This window comes from Ptychodera flava, chromosome 3 (genome assembly GCF_041260155.1).
Source record: "Ptychodera flava strain L36383 chromosome 3, AS_Pfla_20210202, whole genome shotgun sequence".
In the NCBI taxonomy this organism is placed as follows: Eukaryota; Metazoa; Hemichordata; class Enteropneusta; family Ptychoderidae; genus Ptychodera; species Ptychodera flava.
Window position 1 is genome coordinate 40,684,362 of NC_091930.1, and position 18,810 is coordinate 40,703,171.

Below are 18,810 nucleotides of genomic sequence, written 5' to 3' on the forward strand. Positions count from 1 at the left end.
ATATCAATGCTACAGTACTCTAAATGCGGCCCCATCTGTTCACTGTTATTGCAGTGTGTGCAGTGATTAACATGAGCAGTATTGCATATGTAAAGATTTTTTGATAAAAATGTGAAATAGATCAAATTAGGGTCGGTTGGTAGCGTTAAACGGATATACTTTTCTTCTCGCCGTAAGTGAAATTGCCATCACCCAAGTGTACTGCAACAAGGTCATAAACTGTCTTGTATTATCGAAACGGTAAAATTCAAGGAGCCTGCCACGGCAGGCCACACTTACCGTAATAGCAGCAGTCACTGATTTTTAAGACGTAATTTCTACGTTTTTGCATCTTTGCAGCAGAGCAAGTGTCATTTTTTGCCATTACAATGTCAGGTTCATTCAATGACCTAGCTAGAAAAATCACGCTTCAAGCAGTGCGCTATGTATGATTACCGCTCTACGGCCGATTCATGGATGGCTACGCAGCGGTTTGCAGATAGGGTTTCCCTGAACAACATAATATATATTATTTCCTGAATACTTGGGTTTATGTGCCCGAGAGCAGGTTGCCCGACGCCAGGAGGGCAAATTGTCTGCTGCTGCGAGGGCACATAAACCCATGTATTCAGGCAATAATATTTTTATTACATGTATCTTCACAGTTAATGTTATATGACATTTAGTTACATGCAGGGCATTTTCAAACAATTTTACCATTATCGACCAGCATCAAACAGATTTTAACGAAAGTCAAAATAGCAGTGCGCGTATGGGTATTGTACATCTAGCGTCCACTTTGAAGTCGAAAACGTCGAAGGGCTTCACAGGACAGGGTAGCCGTAAAAACCGGTCAGTACATCATTCAACGGCTCGCTAACTCCCCGGATGTTCCTATTCAAATCGATACACTTATTTGCACTCACATCGAGGCATGTAATAAAGCTCTCTCTCTCTCTCTCTCTCTCTCTCTCTCTCTCTCCTCTCTCTCTCTCTCTCCTCTCTCTCTCTCTCTCTCTCTCTCTCTCTCTCTCTCTCTCTCTGGTCTCTATCCTACTGTCCTAGTTTATTGACCTTGTCCAATATAGTCGTCAAAGAAACTAAAAATTCATTCTCGCGAGCCAGAGCAATAATTTCCGCTCCGCTGACCTACGCAAAAATCAAGAGATATACTTAAAATTATAGGTTTAGAAAATTCAAAAGATAAAAAAATTAACACCTAAAGAGATATTGGGCTTAAAATTTAATCACTCTGTCTGATTAGATATGAGGGAGTCACTGTTTACTTTATTGGTAAACAGATCTATTCTTTGATTTTACATGTATGCTCCGTTGACGCTGCATAAGATTATACCTTATACGTCGTTAAATATGATACCACCAAATGCTTCTTTGCACGGTATAAGCGCTTAAAAGCACCGGTAAGAAAGTGGGGTGTACACAAGAAGTTCTCTTTTTCCCTGAGATGCGGGCCCTGTCTTTAAATTCGCTGGTGATACTACCAAAACTTTCCTCTCAGTTGCAGTTCTCGTGAACCAGGTCAGCAACCATCCCTTCGTTGCTCGCCCTTAAATTTACAATCAGTGCATCTCTGGTCGCCGCTTTCCCGGTGCGCTGTCGCCATTTTATGAGCATCTGGAAGATCACGTGGGACATCCCATAGGGTTTGTTGTCCATTTCCAGCATATTAATGGCTGCATTTGCGAAGCCAAGGTTTCTGGCGAGGATCCTCCATCTAATCCCGACGCCATTATCTCCTGCCACGATGTCGAAATCCCCGTCTGTCGCCTGCATTTGGGAAGACTCTAATGAGAACAGAACACAAGAAATACTTCATACTCTGAGTCTGTTGCTGTCTTTGTCTTAGTCAGTATGTATGTTCGTCAGTCTGTGTGGCCGTCTGCTTACTCTGTACATTGTGACTGCGCTTGTTTCGTTTTTTTCTCTCCGCGGCACCATTGCGATGTCAGGAAAGTTATCTAACACGCATTTGTTTTGATGTTTCCTACGATCCCTTTAAATAACATTTACAATTAAAGGTACCTATCAGTATCTTCCAAGTCTAAACTCTTCAGCTTCACTAAAAAGTTTTTTTTTATCGGAAAGGGAGGTGTCTTTTGCGAAGACGTAGTAAAACGGGCACTATTGATTTAAGGTAGAACGCACCTCGAAAGTGAAAGACTTAAACTTTTGCTCAAATTTTCCTTCAGGAATCTGTCAACCATTTTCTTTCAAAATCAACAATGAAAATCGGGGGTTCAGCGTGCAAATTTTGGTACTAGAGAAACAAATAACCCAAGATTTACCAATATTTAAAATTCAAAATGGCCGCCATCCCTGTGTTAACTCTATGGAGAAAAATAAACTTTTCGCATTTCGAAAAAAACTAAGCGGGTAAAAAGTTTTCTTACACCAAGACCTTTAAAATGAACCCCCACAAGCTGTATATCAGAAAAGAATTGTAAAAGTTTGAGAGTCGGAATATCAGTCCCCCCAAGGGCGTTCTACCTTAACTAACGTCGACTTTTTCCAGTTTTATATCAACGAAAGAGACTACGTCGCCATCGCTTCACGAAGTTTCGGTAGTTTTTGGGTTCTTGTGTGAGCAACTGGTTATCATGTTGTTGTACTCACGCGGAAACCCGGAAAGTTGTCAGTCACATTTTTACCCCGCTGCGACCTCTACTTGCCAGAGAGGAGAATAAATGCTTCAATGACGTTATTTTATGGAACCAATTGACCAGGAATTATACCACCTGTATTATTATATGTTGTGTATGCACAAGATGTGAGTAGTGAGAACTCTTAAAATGACTGGTTTTTCAATGAAAACATAAGGAGGCGCCGTGGGGCAGTGGTTAGGTTACCGATCTCACTATAACAGAATAGTGAGTTTGTGACCCAGTAAGTCCAGAGTAAAGGACTCACTGTCGGAGGATGGTGAGTGCGAGCTACTCAAGCACGGTGATTGTGCCCCCGGAACAAGGCACTTTACTCCTCATTGCTCCATTAGGCGGTGGAATATGAGTACCTCATCCTGTAATTGGGCGTTTGTTTGTTAGATGATGCATTTACAAATAAAAATAAATAAATAAAAAATTTATTTCTTTACTTTTGTCAGTTTGCTTGCTCGGTTTTCACTGGAGGCACCAGTGTTCACGGCGCCCTCGTAAACCGCCACCTTTGAGTCGAAAATTCCAATCCATTTAGGTGCAAAACTGCCGTCACGCATACTAAGCATGGCGTGTTGACCTTTCTCTGCAGGTCGGTCAAAGTTTAATTGAATACCTTCTTGGCAGTGTTTATAGAGCAAATGAAAGCAGGATTTGGAGCCGTTCGGATATCTGCATGGCAAGAAAGACAAACTGGCGAAAACTTCACTGCCAGGCAATTGTCCACATTCACGTTGCCACTCCGCCAAAGCAACCATTAGAAATCAGAGGGCCAATTGTTCAAGTTCACAGAACACATCTCAATGGCCGCTGCGGACTGGTCAGAACGTGGCGATGGAGAAATGGCCGACAGTGGTTTTATTCCTAGATTTAGCATATATCAGTCAAAGAGTAAATATTCGAGTTTTTAAAGGTATCATTGCTCGCGATGAATAAAGTATCAGTCACACAATAAAGCAGGCTATGCACATGCGCGCCGTATACCAAGTGCTCAAACATGCCCCGCTGACACCCGACAACTTAAGAGGTCAAGGGGGTCATACAAGTGTCACAAATGAAGATTTCAGAAGAAAAAAAAACGTCGAATCGTCAATCACGAGACGTCGTATTGTGTAGCTGATTGATGTAAACGCCTACTAGCTTGTCGAGAGAAAACGGTATAGTCAGCGAAATGGTGTCATTTGCTGAACATCATGTCACGTAGTGACATGTCAACAATTTCTAATGCACAAAAGCTAAACGTCTAATAAATGTGAAATTAAAGTATGACTTTGCTTGCCCTATGACTTCCTACGACTCGAGAGAGAGAGAGAGAGAGAGAGAGAGAGAGAGAGAGAGAGAGAGAGAGAGAGAGAGAGAGAGAGAGAGAGAGAGAGAGGGGGGGGAGAGAGTATGTTTTGAGGATAATGTACCATCAACATCAAAACATGCGCGATCGATCGACCCTCCTCACGAGAAACCGTATAACGGTCGTGTTTTGGGACAGTCAATCATCCATCCAAAATAGACAGATAGGGTGCTTTTGACAGTAATTTCATTAATTATCCCTGATAAATCTGTACTCGTAAACACCGGGGAGAGTCGTCTCCTAGCTTTCGGATATCATGGTAGATTTATCAGTCAGAGCTAAAGGTAATTTGGATTGTGCAAGTTCGCTATGCCTCGCAAAAATAACTTTCCACACGAGTTCATGACATTCCCGTCCATAATTCATGAGAAAACCACTTTGTGATTCTCTTTCACCAATTTCATGCTAGCACAAGTATGTACAGTCACCGAGCGCGAACGTAAACACCATGAAGTTTCATTTGGACAAGACTAGTTCAAAGGTCATACTCGTACCTGATACCGCCGCTCGGACTGCACCGTCTATCTGGGCATTAACATCGTGCTGGTCCTTTAGATTGTTAATCGGGTTCCTTTTGTTCTCTTGTCGTTTTGATGGGACAGTTAATCATCGACTGCAAAATTTATAGTTATTTTGACGGTCGTTTCATAGATTATCACTTATAAACCTAAATATACGTTGATTGAAATACGGCCGGATAACTGTTCATCTACAAATGACCCCGGCGAACAAGGCGGTATAATACACCTACTGGGGAGTCTTGTGATGAGTAGATAGTTTCATTCTTAAGTTGTTAATGCATGCAATACAGTGTTTCATTTCCCATCACCTGTCTCACTCAGTTACATTGCTTCATCCAATGTTTCCACACATGATAAAAAGAATGCGGAGCAACATGTATTTACCTTTCAAGATTATGAATTGGCGAAATGTTCAATGTCATTTCCGCGTTGATTGCCAAAGGCCGATTGGTCTGCGCATGTTCGTTAATCATGGAACTAAGCTTCTCCACGTCAGGCAGTTAGGGGCGCCCATTGCACGGGGAGGGGGGCTGGTTGGAAATATGGGTTTTTTTGAAAGGCCGAAAAATAAATCAGACAAGTGTGTAAGCCCTCATTTTGTTTTTCCGAAGCTTCATTAATATGTATAATTATTTGAGTATCTGTTTAGTTATTGCTGCTTCGTAGTCGCTGAGCTTCGGAACGTATGATATATGAAAGTTTAACTTACATTATAAGGTCATGTAAAAACACACTAGTTACCAACCAACTTATTTGCAGTGATCACTGTTTTTAATCTAAAAATATAAAAAATGATGTAAACCTCAGGCGTCTGTAATCTGTACTTATAAACACGGGGTTGCCAACCAGCTATCACCATAGTAGATGTATGTGTCAGAGGTACCGTTTGGGGCGGACTGTCCAAGTTCGCTATACCTCGCGAAACTAACTTTTCCAGCCAAGTTCATGAAGTTCTCGCGCAGAGTTCACGGGGAAAATCACACTGTGATTCTCCTGCTCGGATTTAATGTTGGCGAGAGTACGTGCAATCGAGTGCGAACGTAAACATAAAACAGTTTAGGGGCAAGACTCGTTCAAAGGTCAAATATTCGTACCTGAAACCGCCTCTCCTGCAATGTCTGTATGAGATTATCATCAGGCTGAACTTTTAGATTCTTAATCAGATTTCTATGTTCTGTTTGAATATGTCTCGGCTGTCACCCTAACCGAAATATATGTATATCTAGCCAGCAATGAGCAGTCCTACCAAGGGCGCTGAAAAAAAGTTACACGAAAGTGAAAAAGTGATATAAGAGTCGATGTGATATGTAAGTGAATGGCAGGGTACGAGGTCATGGAAACACACTCCCCCCCCCCCCTCTCTCTCTCTCTCTCTCTCTCTCTCTCTCTCTCTCTCTCTCTGAGTATTTTGTTTACGACGCTGTTCCCGTTTCCACCTCTCATTCTAAGTTCCCTGTCATTCGCATGCTGATACTTCTGAGTTAATGCAGTTGGTTTATTTCTCCCATAGTGCACAGGTTCCATCACCTGAGTTTTCAATGACTTCTGTTAACCGTAAATATTTGCCAAGTGGTAGTGGTAGTGTTGTTTTGTGGTAGCAGGTACTTGAACCGGAAACGGTGTCTAAAGCGAACAGATGCATCAGCAAAGGACGCTTACCAACCAAGACCCACCAATCAGCGAGGAGAAGCAATAAGGCGTGTTGCACCCCCGCCCGTCGAAGCTTTATATCTTGGTTTGCTGGAAATAAAATTACTAGTAACGATCTTTACTTACACGAAGAAGAAAACAATACATAGAGCTCTGTTATTACTTTTAAACACACAATGTTTTATTTCCTAGTTTTACTTTCATAATTTACAATTAAAATTTCAGTTCAGAAAACACATAACATAAAAACTAAATTTACATATAAAGAGATATTGGGGTTGAGTTAGATATGTGGGAGTAAATAATTTGGCGAATTAGATCTATTGATTTATTTTTCAATGTTTCATTTGCGATTCGTCTTTTTACAGCCTATTATATTATATTTTGGCCATGAATGCTCTATTGACACTGCATACCTGTAAGTTTTTACCTCATACGGCGTTAAACATGTGATACCGGCAAATGTCTTTAGCACGGTTAAAGCGTTTGAAAACAAATATAAGAAAGAGAAATGCACACATTGACATTTTATAAGTCTTATCAAGCCTGGTTAAGAGTATAAGAAGCCAGCTTAACTCCCTGAGTTCCGCGTCCTTCCTTTAAATTCACTGATAATACTACGAAAATGATCAGGTGTGGTTCTCTTGAACCAGGTCAGCTACCATCCCTTCGTTGCTTACCCTTAATTTTGCAATCAGCGCATTCCTTGTCGCCACTTTCCCGTTCCGCTGTCGCCACTTTATGAGCATTTGGAAGATCACGTGGGACATCCCATAGGGTTTGTTGTCCATTTCCAGCATATCGATGGCTGGATTTGCGAAGCCAAGGTTTCTGGCGAGGATCCTCCATCTTATCCCGACGCCATTATCTCCTGCCACGATGTCGAAATCCCCGTCTGTCGCCTGCATGTTTGAAGGCGCTAATGAAAACAGAACACAAAAAATTACTTAGTCCTAATCTAAGTCTGATACCATTCTTTGTCTTAGTCTGTAAGCATGTTCGTCAGTCTGTGTGGCTATCTGCTTACCCTGCACATTTGTGTTTCTCTATTTTAATCTTGCATCACTGCGATACTGGAGGAAGTCATCCTATACGCACTTCAGTGTTTGGATATGTCCTGCTACATATCAATATCTAAGTTTTATAGAAATTTATAGTTCAATGTGCTTCTCAACGACTTCCAAATGTCCATGCTTCAGCTTCACTAAAAAGTGAAATCTTTCTTTCATCGGAGAGAGATTTTGTTTTAACTAACAACGACATCAACCTTTTGGAGTTTGGATGACATGGTGTACGGTACCACAACGAAAGGGGCAAAGTCGCCATCTTTTCACGAATTTTGAGTTGTGTTGATTTCATGTTACCAACTGTTTTCTCATGTTGTTCTATTCACGGAAACATGGCAGCTTTACAGTCCTCAAATCTCTAGCTGCTTCGATCCCTGCTTGCAGAGAGAAGAATAAATGAAGAAGAATAAACAATGTTTTATGGATTCGAACAACCGGATATTATGTCATCAGTATGTTTGTGTGTACAGGCAAGGTGTGGGCACAGCTCTGGTGATTGACTATTCAATAAAAACACAAATCATTTCTTATTTTTTATTTTTATTATTTCTTATTTTCTTATTTTTTGTCTGTTCGCTTGCATTCCTATAGGACTAATCGGCATTCACGTTGCCTTCTTATTTCACCGCAAAACTGACGCATAAACTGCATAGTGCGTTGACCTCTCTTTTCAACTAGGTCAAAGTTTCATTGAATACCCTAATGGCAGTGTTTGTAGGGCAAATGAAAACAGGGAGTGTAGTAATTCGTGGGAAATGCCTACGTGACACAAAAGACTTTACTTGTTTGAGAAACCGACGAACGATCCACTGCGAGGTAATTCTACTCCTTCACATTGCCAGTCCGTCACTGCAACCATAAGAAATGTTGGGGTCAATTATTCAACTATCAATCAATTATCAAGTATCACGTATTCAAGATCATGGGAGTGATTTTACACTTCCTAATGGGGAACCCTGACTGGCAAAGTAAAAATGAAGAATTGCCCGACAGTGAATTTTTGCCTAGATTTGGCATATATCCATCAAAAGCAGTTTATGCCGAATTAATATTTGAACTCTGAGGTGCATGTATTTTCGCCAGGCTGACATTACTAAGGGTTTTTTTTTTTTGAGAATGGATGATTTAATTATCCTGTTGGCTTTGGACTTCTCGTCGATCAGTGGTGTCTAACCTTTCTTTCCATTACCTAGTACGTTTGACCTCCAGCCCTCAATCGGCTATCCAAGAAAAATTCAGAGCCCATACTGTCTTACCCGATACAGGCGCACCTGATCCGTCTTCTTGGAGATGCCCTTCTGCCCGATCGTGTATATGCTTAAGCAGTTTCGTTATGTTTTCGTCGAATGTGACCTGACTGTCGTGTTCGCTGAAACGTGTGTACATCGTGCCGGCAATCAGCAGTTCCAGCCAAGGGGCTGAAAGAGTTCAAAGGTGAAGTAAAAACGTCATGTTGACAATAGATGACAGCGGCGCCATATTGCGTTTGAATGCGAAAGCTGATTGGCGTGCGTTAGCTGTGGAAACGCAGCTATCTGTTGGCGGGGTAGCGTGTGTCGATATGCGGGTCTTCAGAAGATCAACCCCGCCACGGATAGCTGCTGGCCAACTTGCGGTGAAAATGGGTCCATTACGACGACACCATTTGTGTCGGAACTTTGAACGGCAAAATAAACCAAAGTGAGTGTAATTCAATAAAATGACCTATACCTGCCTCAACTCTGATTATTGCTCATTCCCTAACTCCTTTTGTGAACAAAATATCTGGTTCGTTTACGTAATTCGGCTGATTTTCCAAGGAGTACTCAAGATTTTCACTCCAGCAGCGAACGTTTACTTCTATTGATGTGCTAATAAGGACGTCGCGCGTTCGAACGTAGAATAGCGTGACGAGACGGCCGGTCAGAGTAAAAATCTTGATTACTCCTTGGCGGGGTTGACGTTTTGATGACGCGCATAGCGACGCATGCTACCCGATAGCTGGATAGCTGCGTTTCCACCGTTCAGCTAGTGTGCGTGTGTCCTTTAACATTGAGACCAGTTCCAGCAGGATTTCATGAAAGCCCCTAGCGTTAACCCTGCACCGATGCCAAAAATATGTAAAATATTCTTGAGTCGAGGATGCAAGGGCTCGATTGATTTCTGGGACGCTGACAATTATGTAGAATGAGACACAGTCCCCCTTCCTCCGGTCTGGAAACGTGCCACTGGTTTCTTTGTGTCAATACTTGATATGGCTCAACAACAATTAACTCCTTAGTCGACTTTGTGAATGTGCTTACATTCCATATGTACAGGTTTATACTACAACACTTTTCACGTTTCCAATGCTTCTGGTGTAAAATATTCTAAGTACTTTTTAACCTTTCACAGACTTCAGACTTCGATTTGAGTAGTGTTTTTAATGCACTCACCTGTAACAAGTATGAGTGTTGACAGAATTACTGCACTGTACAAACCCTGAGGTCTCTGATTTATCCAAGTTAATAAAGTATATTACACCAAAATTACAAGAAAAATGGCGGTTTTCAAGACCAGTGGTGGAGGAACTGTGGGTAAAGATTATCTAAGCTACAGTAACACGTTCCTGCCGCGTTGGCATAGAAACACAAGTCGGCCGCATAGTTGCACCAGTCTCAAAGCGCCTTTTTTCAATATGTGAATTATCCCTGTCGTGTAGACACTGAGGGCGTGATCGGATTTGACCCGAAACTTGTCATTCCTCTGTCTCATGGCCGAGAAGGGATAATTTTGCTAAACTTGGATGAAACTGGTGATTCAAATTTAAGTTTAAAAAATGCAATGAAATATTGTTTAATGCGCTAAAAGGGTTGTGTTGAAAACAGAGAAAACTTTCAAGTTGACAACTCTATTTTCCGTTTTGATTTAGCATCCTGTGAAGGACGAATACAATGTAGCGATTTTGTCATCCCTATAATACTTGTTATATGAAGTGAAGAGGTGGCAGCAAACATTCACAAATTACTTGCATACCTGTTGCTGTCTGGTCCAGCTTAATGGGTATCAGAATCTTCTTCTTGTCGGCAGCGTAGCTTGCTTCCCGTTTGCAGTTCTCACTTTCGCAGTAAGCCTTTGATAGACAGAGTACGACAATACTAGCATCGTCCACGGCTTTGCCATCGCTTCATAAAGTTTCCCTTGGTGTCAGAAAAAAAAACAAAAATGAGTGCCCGTGTTTCAAATGTACATGCTCTGATCAATTCCTCGTGCAAGGAAGTTTTGTTCGTTCACGCAAGCTGCGGCGATTTTCCGTCCACCTTCTTTGGTCTGTCTGTCGAGCTTGCGTCTTTTCGTCTTTCGTCTTTTCGTTTTATTAGGGATACAAGTATGCCGTAAATAATACATAATAAAAAGCCATCTTTTGACATTGAAATAAATATACATACGTCCCATCTTATCCTTGTCTATCCAGGTTTTTATCCCTTTTTTCTTCAATGCCTCATCGATTCTCCAGACAACGTCTTTGTTCGCCCAACAGTATGAGATCATAACATGCCCTGAAGCCATCTTCAGATCGGGACCCTATATTATTTAAAACGATAGTTTGCGAACGATACGGTCACGCTGGTTTCGCGGCGGAGGGGGACAACATCAAAGCATCAGCTAAACAGTCCACATTAAGAAACGAACTAAAAGGACTCCCGGGTTTTGAGACAATGATATTTTATATCATGTCATCAATAATATCCTTGTCAATGTCATGGATTTTGTATAAAAAAACTAAATGGTGGTTGTTTATCAGAGAAAAATAATAAAATATTGTGATTAAAGCAAAGGAGTGTGACGTAAAGGGTTACTGTTCCTATTAATTCTTTGAAATTCTGGTGTTGTGATTTTGGTTACATTTCTGATGCACACAACTTGAATGTATTGAACGTTTAGCAAATGTGAAATTAAATTATCACTTTGTATACCCTAGGTATGACTTCACTCTCGATAAAAGGAGAGAGAGAGAGAGAGAGAGAGAGAGAGAGAGAGAGAGAGGGGAGGGATGTTTGTTAGGAGGTTATCGTACTGTCAAGGTCAGAACATACGCCATCGATCGACCCTCACGAAAATCGTATAACTGTTGTATTTGGGACGCGTAATCATCCATCCAAAATTGACAGATTAGTTTTGACACTAGTTTCATCTGTGATCCCTGATAAATCTAAAATATACATTGATCGAAATTCCGCAGGATAACTAGTAATCTACAAATGACACTGGTGAACAGGAAGTACTGGTTGGTCTCATGACGAGTAGGGTTTCGTTTTCCATGCAATGCAGTGTTTCATTTTCCCGTCACCGATCTCACTCAGATATTTTCGTGCATCCAGTGTTTCCATGCATGATAAAAATGAATGCGTAGCAACATGTTTTATTTACCTTTCCAGACTATGAATCGGCAAAATATCCAATGTAACTTCCGCGTTGCTCGTTAAAGGCCGATTGGCCACGCATGCGTGGACGAATGTTTGTGAGTCATGAAGTTTGCCTCAAGCAGTGGGGGCGCTCGTTGCTCGGGTTTCTAGACGATTTTCGAACACCTGTTGCTGACTACAATTGGGCAATAACTTGTCTTCGCAGTACATGGGTAAAATTGCTTGCTTAACGATACGGTCTCACTGGTTTCGCGGAGAGGGGGCAACAACATCAATACTAACAAAGCACCAACTTAACAGTCCAATTTAAGAAACGAACAAAATGCACAGACGGAAAATGATGCACACCGTGCGCAGTCAACAACAATATACTTGATCATGATTAACCGGTGAGAAAAATCATCTTGATGGGACCATGCATATCAATATAATAGTTTTCATTTTTCCCGCAAACCCATCTGTAGCTGATTACGTCTGAAAAAATTATTATAATTAGGCCTAATGAACTTTGTTCAACCAAATTTCTGCAAATATGTTTAGTACCGTAACTGAGTCGGCATTTTTCATGGACAAAGAATTCAGAACACGCTTATTATAACGAGGCTGCGACACCAGAAATTCAACGTGGTACAAAATTCAAATTGTTGCTGGATTGAAATTGACGTAAAAGTTGTATACAAGTTCATACAACCATGACATGGCGTCTAGATACTATTACTTCAGACGCAATCTCAAATTAGGTTAGGGGAACAAAAAGGTATCGGTGTTTGAACGACTTACTACACTATGCACTTGATATGTTTAAAATCATCACGGGATTAAAATCCAGTCAATCGTGTAGACGTTTGTCGACAAATCAATGTCGATAAATCAGCAATTATAAGATTTTTTTCAGATCATCAGCATTTGTTAGGGAGACACGACGGCTGATGTGCTGAGTCTCGCAAGCGTTTGTCCAAATGGTTGGCTGAATCTAACGGTTCATATCGGATTATTTCCCACAAGCCAAATTTTGGAAGAAAATAGGCCAGTTTCAGACTCCTTAGATTGCTATAAATAATAAGAATCTATCAACCAGAATTGACGTGGCAGCGTACTGACATGCTCAGTCGGCCTTTATGATATTTCAGCATTTCTTATAGACTTATACAAATGACTTGTTAACGTTCAAGCTTCAACTGGGGGGAGGGGTGTGGGATTTGTGTGGTGTGGAAATACGTTTTGTTTTTTGGAAAGACCGAAAAATTAACCAAACAAATGTGTAGGCTCTCACTTTGATTGACAACAGCTTTAATGATAAGTAGAAATGCTTGAATACTTGTTTATTTTAAGCTGCCCAGTAGTGTCTGAGCTTCAGAATGTCTAACATTAGCCCTGGGCGCACTGAGAGTTAGAGGCCGCGTTTGTGTACTGTAACGCTTCCATGGCCTCTCACACCGCAAAGAAGCATCACAGTACACAAATGCGTATTACAGTTTTACAACGACTTTCGTAAAAGGGGCGAAGAAGCGGGCCTAATGAAATTGAGTCTCTGGCTTTTTGATGACTAAATACTAGGTGTCACAACTTTAATAAGTGTTGGTGTTTTACCAGGTGCTTTTAGACAAACTTGTAATGAACGCTGCGTATCTGTAAACTTTAAGCAAATGAATTCATGATATCCCTTTTAAAATTAATCAAGATCAGACTGCGTTGGCCACCTTATTATATCTTACAGGAGTATAAAACAAAGTGTGTACTAGTACTGTTAAGGGGAGATTCTGCAAAAGTTTAATGCTACACAAAGTGTCTCTGTTTTCCCTCTTAAAGCTCCATAAGCTGTATCTTTTGGCTATTTTTTCAGAACTTTTGTTTTGTGGTTTCCCTACACTTTCTGCATTGAATACCTAAACTGTAATTTAATGCCAAGAATTTTTTGCATATCAACACAACCTATATGAGTATAATCTCCATTGTTATTGTTAAAAAATGTATTCCGGACTAGAATTCATTTGTAAACAATAAACAATGATCACTACACATATACAAGCTGTGTTGCCAAAAAATAATACTCAAAATTTCAGCATGACATACGGATTGGGGTCAGACATGGCAGTTGATATACAGAAGCAGAATACTGGAAAACTGGCCACAAGTTACAGCTTACGTCCCTTCAATATGATTATTTATAGTTCAAGGCAGAGTTCTACGTGAATCAATACAGTCACAATATCTCATCGGCTATATCTCTTCGCTTTGCATTGACAAGAGCCTCCTTCAGTTTCTCCTTTGTAGCCATTTTTCCATTGTCTTCTCGCCACTGTCTCAGCATTTGTCTGATAGCTTCCTTTACGTCGTGACTATTGTTCATTTGGAGTACATCGAGGTCAGGGTCTGTAATACCTAATTTTCGGCCCAATCGTTTCCAATCCTTGCCGATATTATCTACTACGGTGTCTAAGTTGTCTTCGGTGACTCTCGTGTGTGGTGTGTCTGCATGAGGATAATAATAATAATAATAATAATAATAATAATATATTCCATTTTCCGGAAATTTTATAATAGGATAAGTTGATTTGAAACGAGCGAAAATAACGCCTATCTTAATGCTTCATGTTTCCCTGCCAACCAATTGGGCGTGAAAAATATCGATTGTCAATAAATTCCATGTAAAAATGATTGTTAGAAATACAAAATGTTTTTTTGCATAGCAGTAAACAAAATTGATGCATATTTTAACGTCATCTGTTACGGTTGCAACCATTTTGGCTCTACAGCTGTAGTGGTTTTTTTAAAAGCGAATAGCAAACAACTAGGCTTGTTACGACGATTTCTTAATAAGGACATTTTAGGATGAAAAGGAAAATCATTTCCATTTTCGCCATGCATTTCTAAGGCAACTATTAGGGGCTCAAAATGTTATTCTACAATTCCATTAAATTTTAATGTCCTGTATTTCTATGAATACACATGTATTATAATTTTTCATGCCACATATTCAGACAAAAAAATATCATCGGTTTCTCCAAAGGTTCATGGTAACTAGGTTAACATGATTCGTCAAAGACTTACATAAAGTGTACTTTTAGTCAAAGTGAAAAACTTGTAATGTCGGTTTTCCAGTTAAATATTTCTATGGCAACTAGGCAACAACCAGGAGTAGTGAATCATTTAATTTTTCCAAATCTCATTGATACTAACTTTTTTGCCGTGAAAAACATCATTACTATTAAAACTTGATCTCTGTTTTTGATTTCACGCATTTCATTCGCAAGCATTTGTCACAACACAATGCCCATACGAAATAAGCTTGTGTGTTGTACACTACACTGTGTATACATGTCTCACCCCTATCGTCCGACCAAACCAAAGCTTTGCCTTTACCATAACATGATTGTAAAATTGGAATTCAGGTATTGGCCTGGGGGAGCGACGGTGCTAGCTGAAACACCATCGACATTCTTCCTTGTGTGCGTCAAACCGTATAAGGATTTCTATATTGTTATTCTAACTTAGGGCCCATGGCATTACTGGGAGATTTTCAAAACGCCAGGGCCGATGAGTGACAGTAAATACATAATACATACATAGATACATACATAGATACATAGATACATACATAGATACATAGATACATACATAGATACATACATAGATACATACATAGATACATACATACATACATACATACATACATACATACATACATACATACATACATACATACATACATACATACATACATACATACATACAACATCGTATGCTTGTTCGTCTACTTCTCTTTTTAAGCTATACACTTGTTTTTATGAGTAATTTGTAATATTGCAACACTCAGCTATAGGGCACCTAACACTTATGAGAAATTTGAATTATGTGACGATCCGATTCTCCCAAATAAGTTCTAATTCTGTTTACAGTAGTAGATGTATGTGTCAGAGGTACCGTTAGGGGTGGACTGTCCAAGTTCGCTATACCTCACGAAAACAACTTTCCAGTAAGTGTACATGAAGTTCTCGCTAAGAGTTCACGGAAAAGCACATTGTGATTCTCTTGCCCCGATTCCATGTTGGCGAGAGTACACACTATCGAGCGCGACTTAAGCATCACACAGGTTTTAGGAAAGACTTGTTCAAATGTCAAAATTCGTACCTGATACCGCTGCTCGGACTGCACCGTCTATTCTGAGATCATCATCGAGCTGATCCTTTAGATTCTTTGTCAGACTCTCTATGTTCTCATTGAATTTCTCTCCACTGTCACCATCGCTAAAAGATATGTACATTTTGCCAGCGATGAGCAGTCCAACCCAGGGAGCTGAAATGGGTAAAGGAGTGAGAAGAACTGACACAGGAGTCGATGTGACATGTAAGTAAATGGCAGGGTACGACGATATAGATCTCTCTCTCTCTCTCTCTCTCTCTCTCTCTCTGACGTGTGACTCATCTCTGACCAATCAAAGACACTTCTTACTTTCCCGCCAAAACCGGCTATATCACAGCCTGAATTAGCCACTTTACTTTAGTATATGTTTATGCACAGTATAGTGTATGTGTATGCGTATACTCAGAGCGCATCGCTCACCACTGGATCTGGTCGTCACTTATCCACCCACTGATACATTATATTATTGTAGCAGTAGTTCATCGTAGCTGTAGTAATAAAGTTTGAAGAAATAGAGCCGCCGCCTCTGTCTCCATCACTTGAACTCAAAAGATCCTGCTTCATAAACAATCCCACACAGTTCCCCAGCCCTTCACATTTTCACACATCTGACTAAATCGATTTGTCTTTATTTCTACCATACCGCATTGCTTCCATCACCTGCATTGTCGAATGAGTTCTGATAAGCGTAAATATTTGCAAAGTGACATTTTTGGCATGTGGAGCGAGTGTTTGAACCGGAACGGTTGTGTAGAGGTGGACGCATGGGTAACTTGAAGACTTAATGAATACCACTTACCTATTGAAGCCCTCTCTAACTTGATAGGTATAATAACTTTCTTTTTATCACCAGCGTACTTTGCTTCTCTTTCACAATTTTTGCTTCTGCAGTAATCATCCGATATGCATAATATGACTGCACTAGCACCGTCACGCCTGCAGCCATACTTTCATAAAGCTCACCTGAATTTGAAACAAGAACCCCAGAAAAGAGGTTAGTGTGCCAGTTTATCTTATTAAACTTCCAAATTATATAGGCATTCCATATTTCCATGTAAAACTATAAAGTTTCTGCCTGATATTGTTCTCCGTCTATCAGGCTCGTTCACTTGCGTTTTCATCGTCATTTTCTTCTCATTAAGATATTTTATGATCCTAAACAGCTAAATGATAAAAGGCCATCACCTAGAAAGTGATACAACACTTACTTCCAATATTGCTCTTGTCTATCCATGTATTTATTTCCCCTTGTCCTCAGCGCCTCTTCAATTTTCCAGACAATGTCTTTGTTCTTCCAACAGTAAGAGATCATGACGTGGCCTGAAGACATCTTCGGATTCTGATGATAAGCAACTGCATTTGAGTCTCGTTAGAGTGGTACTGCTTGCAGAAATCAATAAACTTAAAAAAGACGACAACAAATATGTGACTTTTGACCTGCGACCTAAGTTCACATCTTGACGGCATTCGTCGCGACCTTGTACGTGTTCTTTAGACCATTACACTTGATACAATGCCATAGAAAACAAAATGATGTAGCGTACTACTACAATCTGCGTGTAAACTACCAAATGAAACCACAGGCGGCCAAAAAACTATTACTGAATTTTTCTCACTTTTTTCTCTATCATTTCTCTCCTTTTCTTCATACTCTGACTGATCGGAGTAAATAAAATAAATGGTTATATAACCTAACCTGGCCTCTGTGACTCTTTATTTATTTTACACCCCCTTACAAGGACTTATATCTCTCATACACACATGTAGTAATTAATTAGTCAACACAACTAATTATGCTGATCCGTGGACTTATCAGGGATTTTACGGGTTGGTCAACATCGCGAAAGATAGGAAAGGTTGCAATGTTGACCAACCCTTGATAAGTCCACGGATTAGCATAATTAGTTGTGTTGACTAATTAATTACAAGATGTGTATATTAGAGATAAGCGTCCTTGTAATGGGGTGTAAAATAAATAAAGAGTCAAGAGGCTATAGGTTAGGCTATATAGTCATTTATTTTATTTACTACGATCAGTCAGAGCATGAAGAAAAGGAGAGGGACTGACTGTGACAGAGAAAACTGACAAAAACTCAATAATAAGCTTATTAATAGTGTATGGGCCACCTGTGATGAAACCGTTGGTTTTGATTTTCTCAGTATTATTGCACCTACGATAACAGTAATGTTAATTTGCAGAGAGAGAGAGAAGAGAGAGAGAGAGAGAGAGAGAGAGAGAGAGAGAGAGAGAGAGAGAGAGATGTGTGTTGTATGCCTCACTCGTTCTCACGACCTTGAGTCACCTTTGGGCTGGCCTATATACGGTTACACTGGATTAACCTCTGTCCCCACTTCAAGGATTATATGCCTTTGTTTAAAGCCACACAAATATGGCATATTGATATAATTTCGCTGACTTTTCTTCTAATCTGTCACTACTGTGGTCAAATTCATATACAGATGAAACAAGTTAACAGGAAGTGCAACCCTGAATGTAATGTCGCAGCAGGTCGTGCAAGATCAAAGTACGGAGAGTCCTCATTTTCGAGCTGTGCAAGTGTGACACAAGTCTTATCCTTCGCCATTTCATGAGTCTGCAACTGAGGGCGTCGCATACGCAGACTTGAACAACTCCTTACCTTTCCAGGGTAATAATGAGGGAAATGTTCCCAATGTCTTACTTCCTCGTTACAGGCTAGATTTGATTGACCCGCGCATGCGCAAGTACAATGTTCATTCTCGGGACAGCATGGTGCAGTACCTACACGGCGAGCGACGTTCGTAGACGCTGATATAGTGTAACTTTTGGCATCCCGTCTATTTGACTGGAACAATGATTACACCTACAAGCCAGAAAAGGACATTAAAGATAGACAAGCTTGGGGCATATTCGTATTTACTTGCATTAGGCATGTGCATGCCCGTAGGAAGTTGTAAAATGTTTACACATATTGTTTCCTATGTTCTCGCAGTGACGTTCTGAGGTGTAAATAATAAGTATTTTCAATTGTGATGATGTCGACTATGTTAATATTACTTTGCATG

The 18,810-nt window shown here is 40.2% G+C and overlaps 1 protein-coding gene and 1 long non-coding RNA gene across 3 annotated transcripts; both read right to left on the reverse strand.

Annotated features, from left to right (window-relative positions):
- Positions 1-6,326: 6,326 nt before the first annotated feature.
- On the reverse strand, positions 6,327-11,713 carry LOC139130021 (uncharacterized). The gene is made up of 5 exons (XR_011551751.1): positions 11,627-11,713; positions 10,645-10,780; positions 10,232-10,395; positions 8,494-8,655; positions 6,327-7,089 (listed from the first exon to the last, which is right to left on the reverse strand). It is a non-coding gene; the product is annotated as an uncharacterized lncRNA (long non-coding RNA).
- A 1,178-nt stretch (positions 11,714-12,891) lies between these two features.
- LOC139130020 (FAS-associated death domain protein-like) lies at positions 12,892-18,485 on the reverse strand. 2 transcript variants are annotated; one of them, XM_070695736.1, is made up of 5 exons: positions 18,405-18,485; positions 16,974-17,118; positions 16,565-16,728; positions 15,754-15,918; positions 12,892-14,094 (listed from the first exon to the last, which is right to left on the reverse strand). In XM_070695736.1, the coding sequence occupies exons 4-5, from the start codon at positions 15,884-15,886 to the stop codon at positions 13,826-13,828; spliced, it is 402 nt and encodes a 133-aa protein (XP_070551837.1). In that variant the 5' UTR covers positions 15,887-15,918; positions 16,565-16,728; positions 16,974-17,118; positions 18,405-18,485; the 3' UTR covers positions 12,892-13,825. The 2 variants fall into 2 exon arrangements, with proteins under 2 accessions (XP_070551837.1, XP_070551838.1); XM_070695737.1 differs by having other exon boundaries at positions 16,974-17,104; positions 18,405-18,463.
- Between the last annotated feature and the right edge of the window lie 325 nt (positions 18,486-18,810).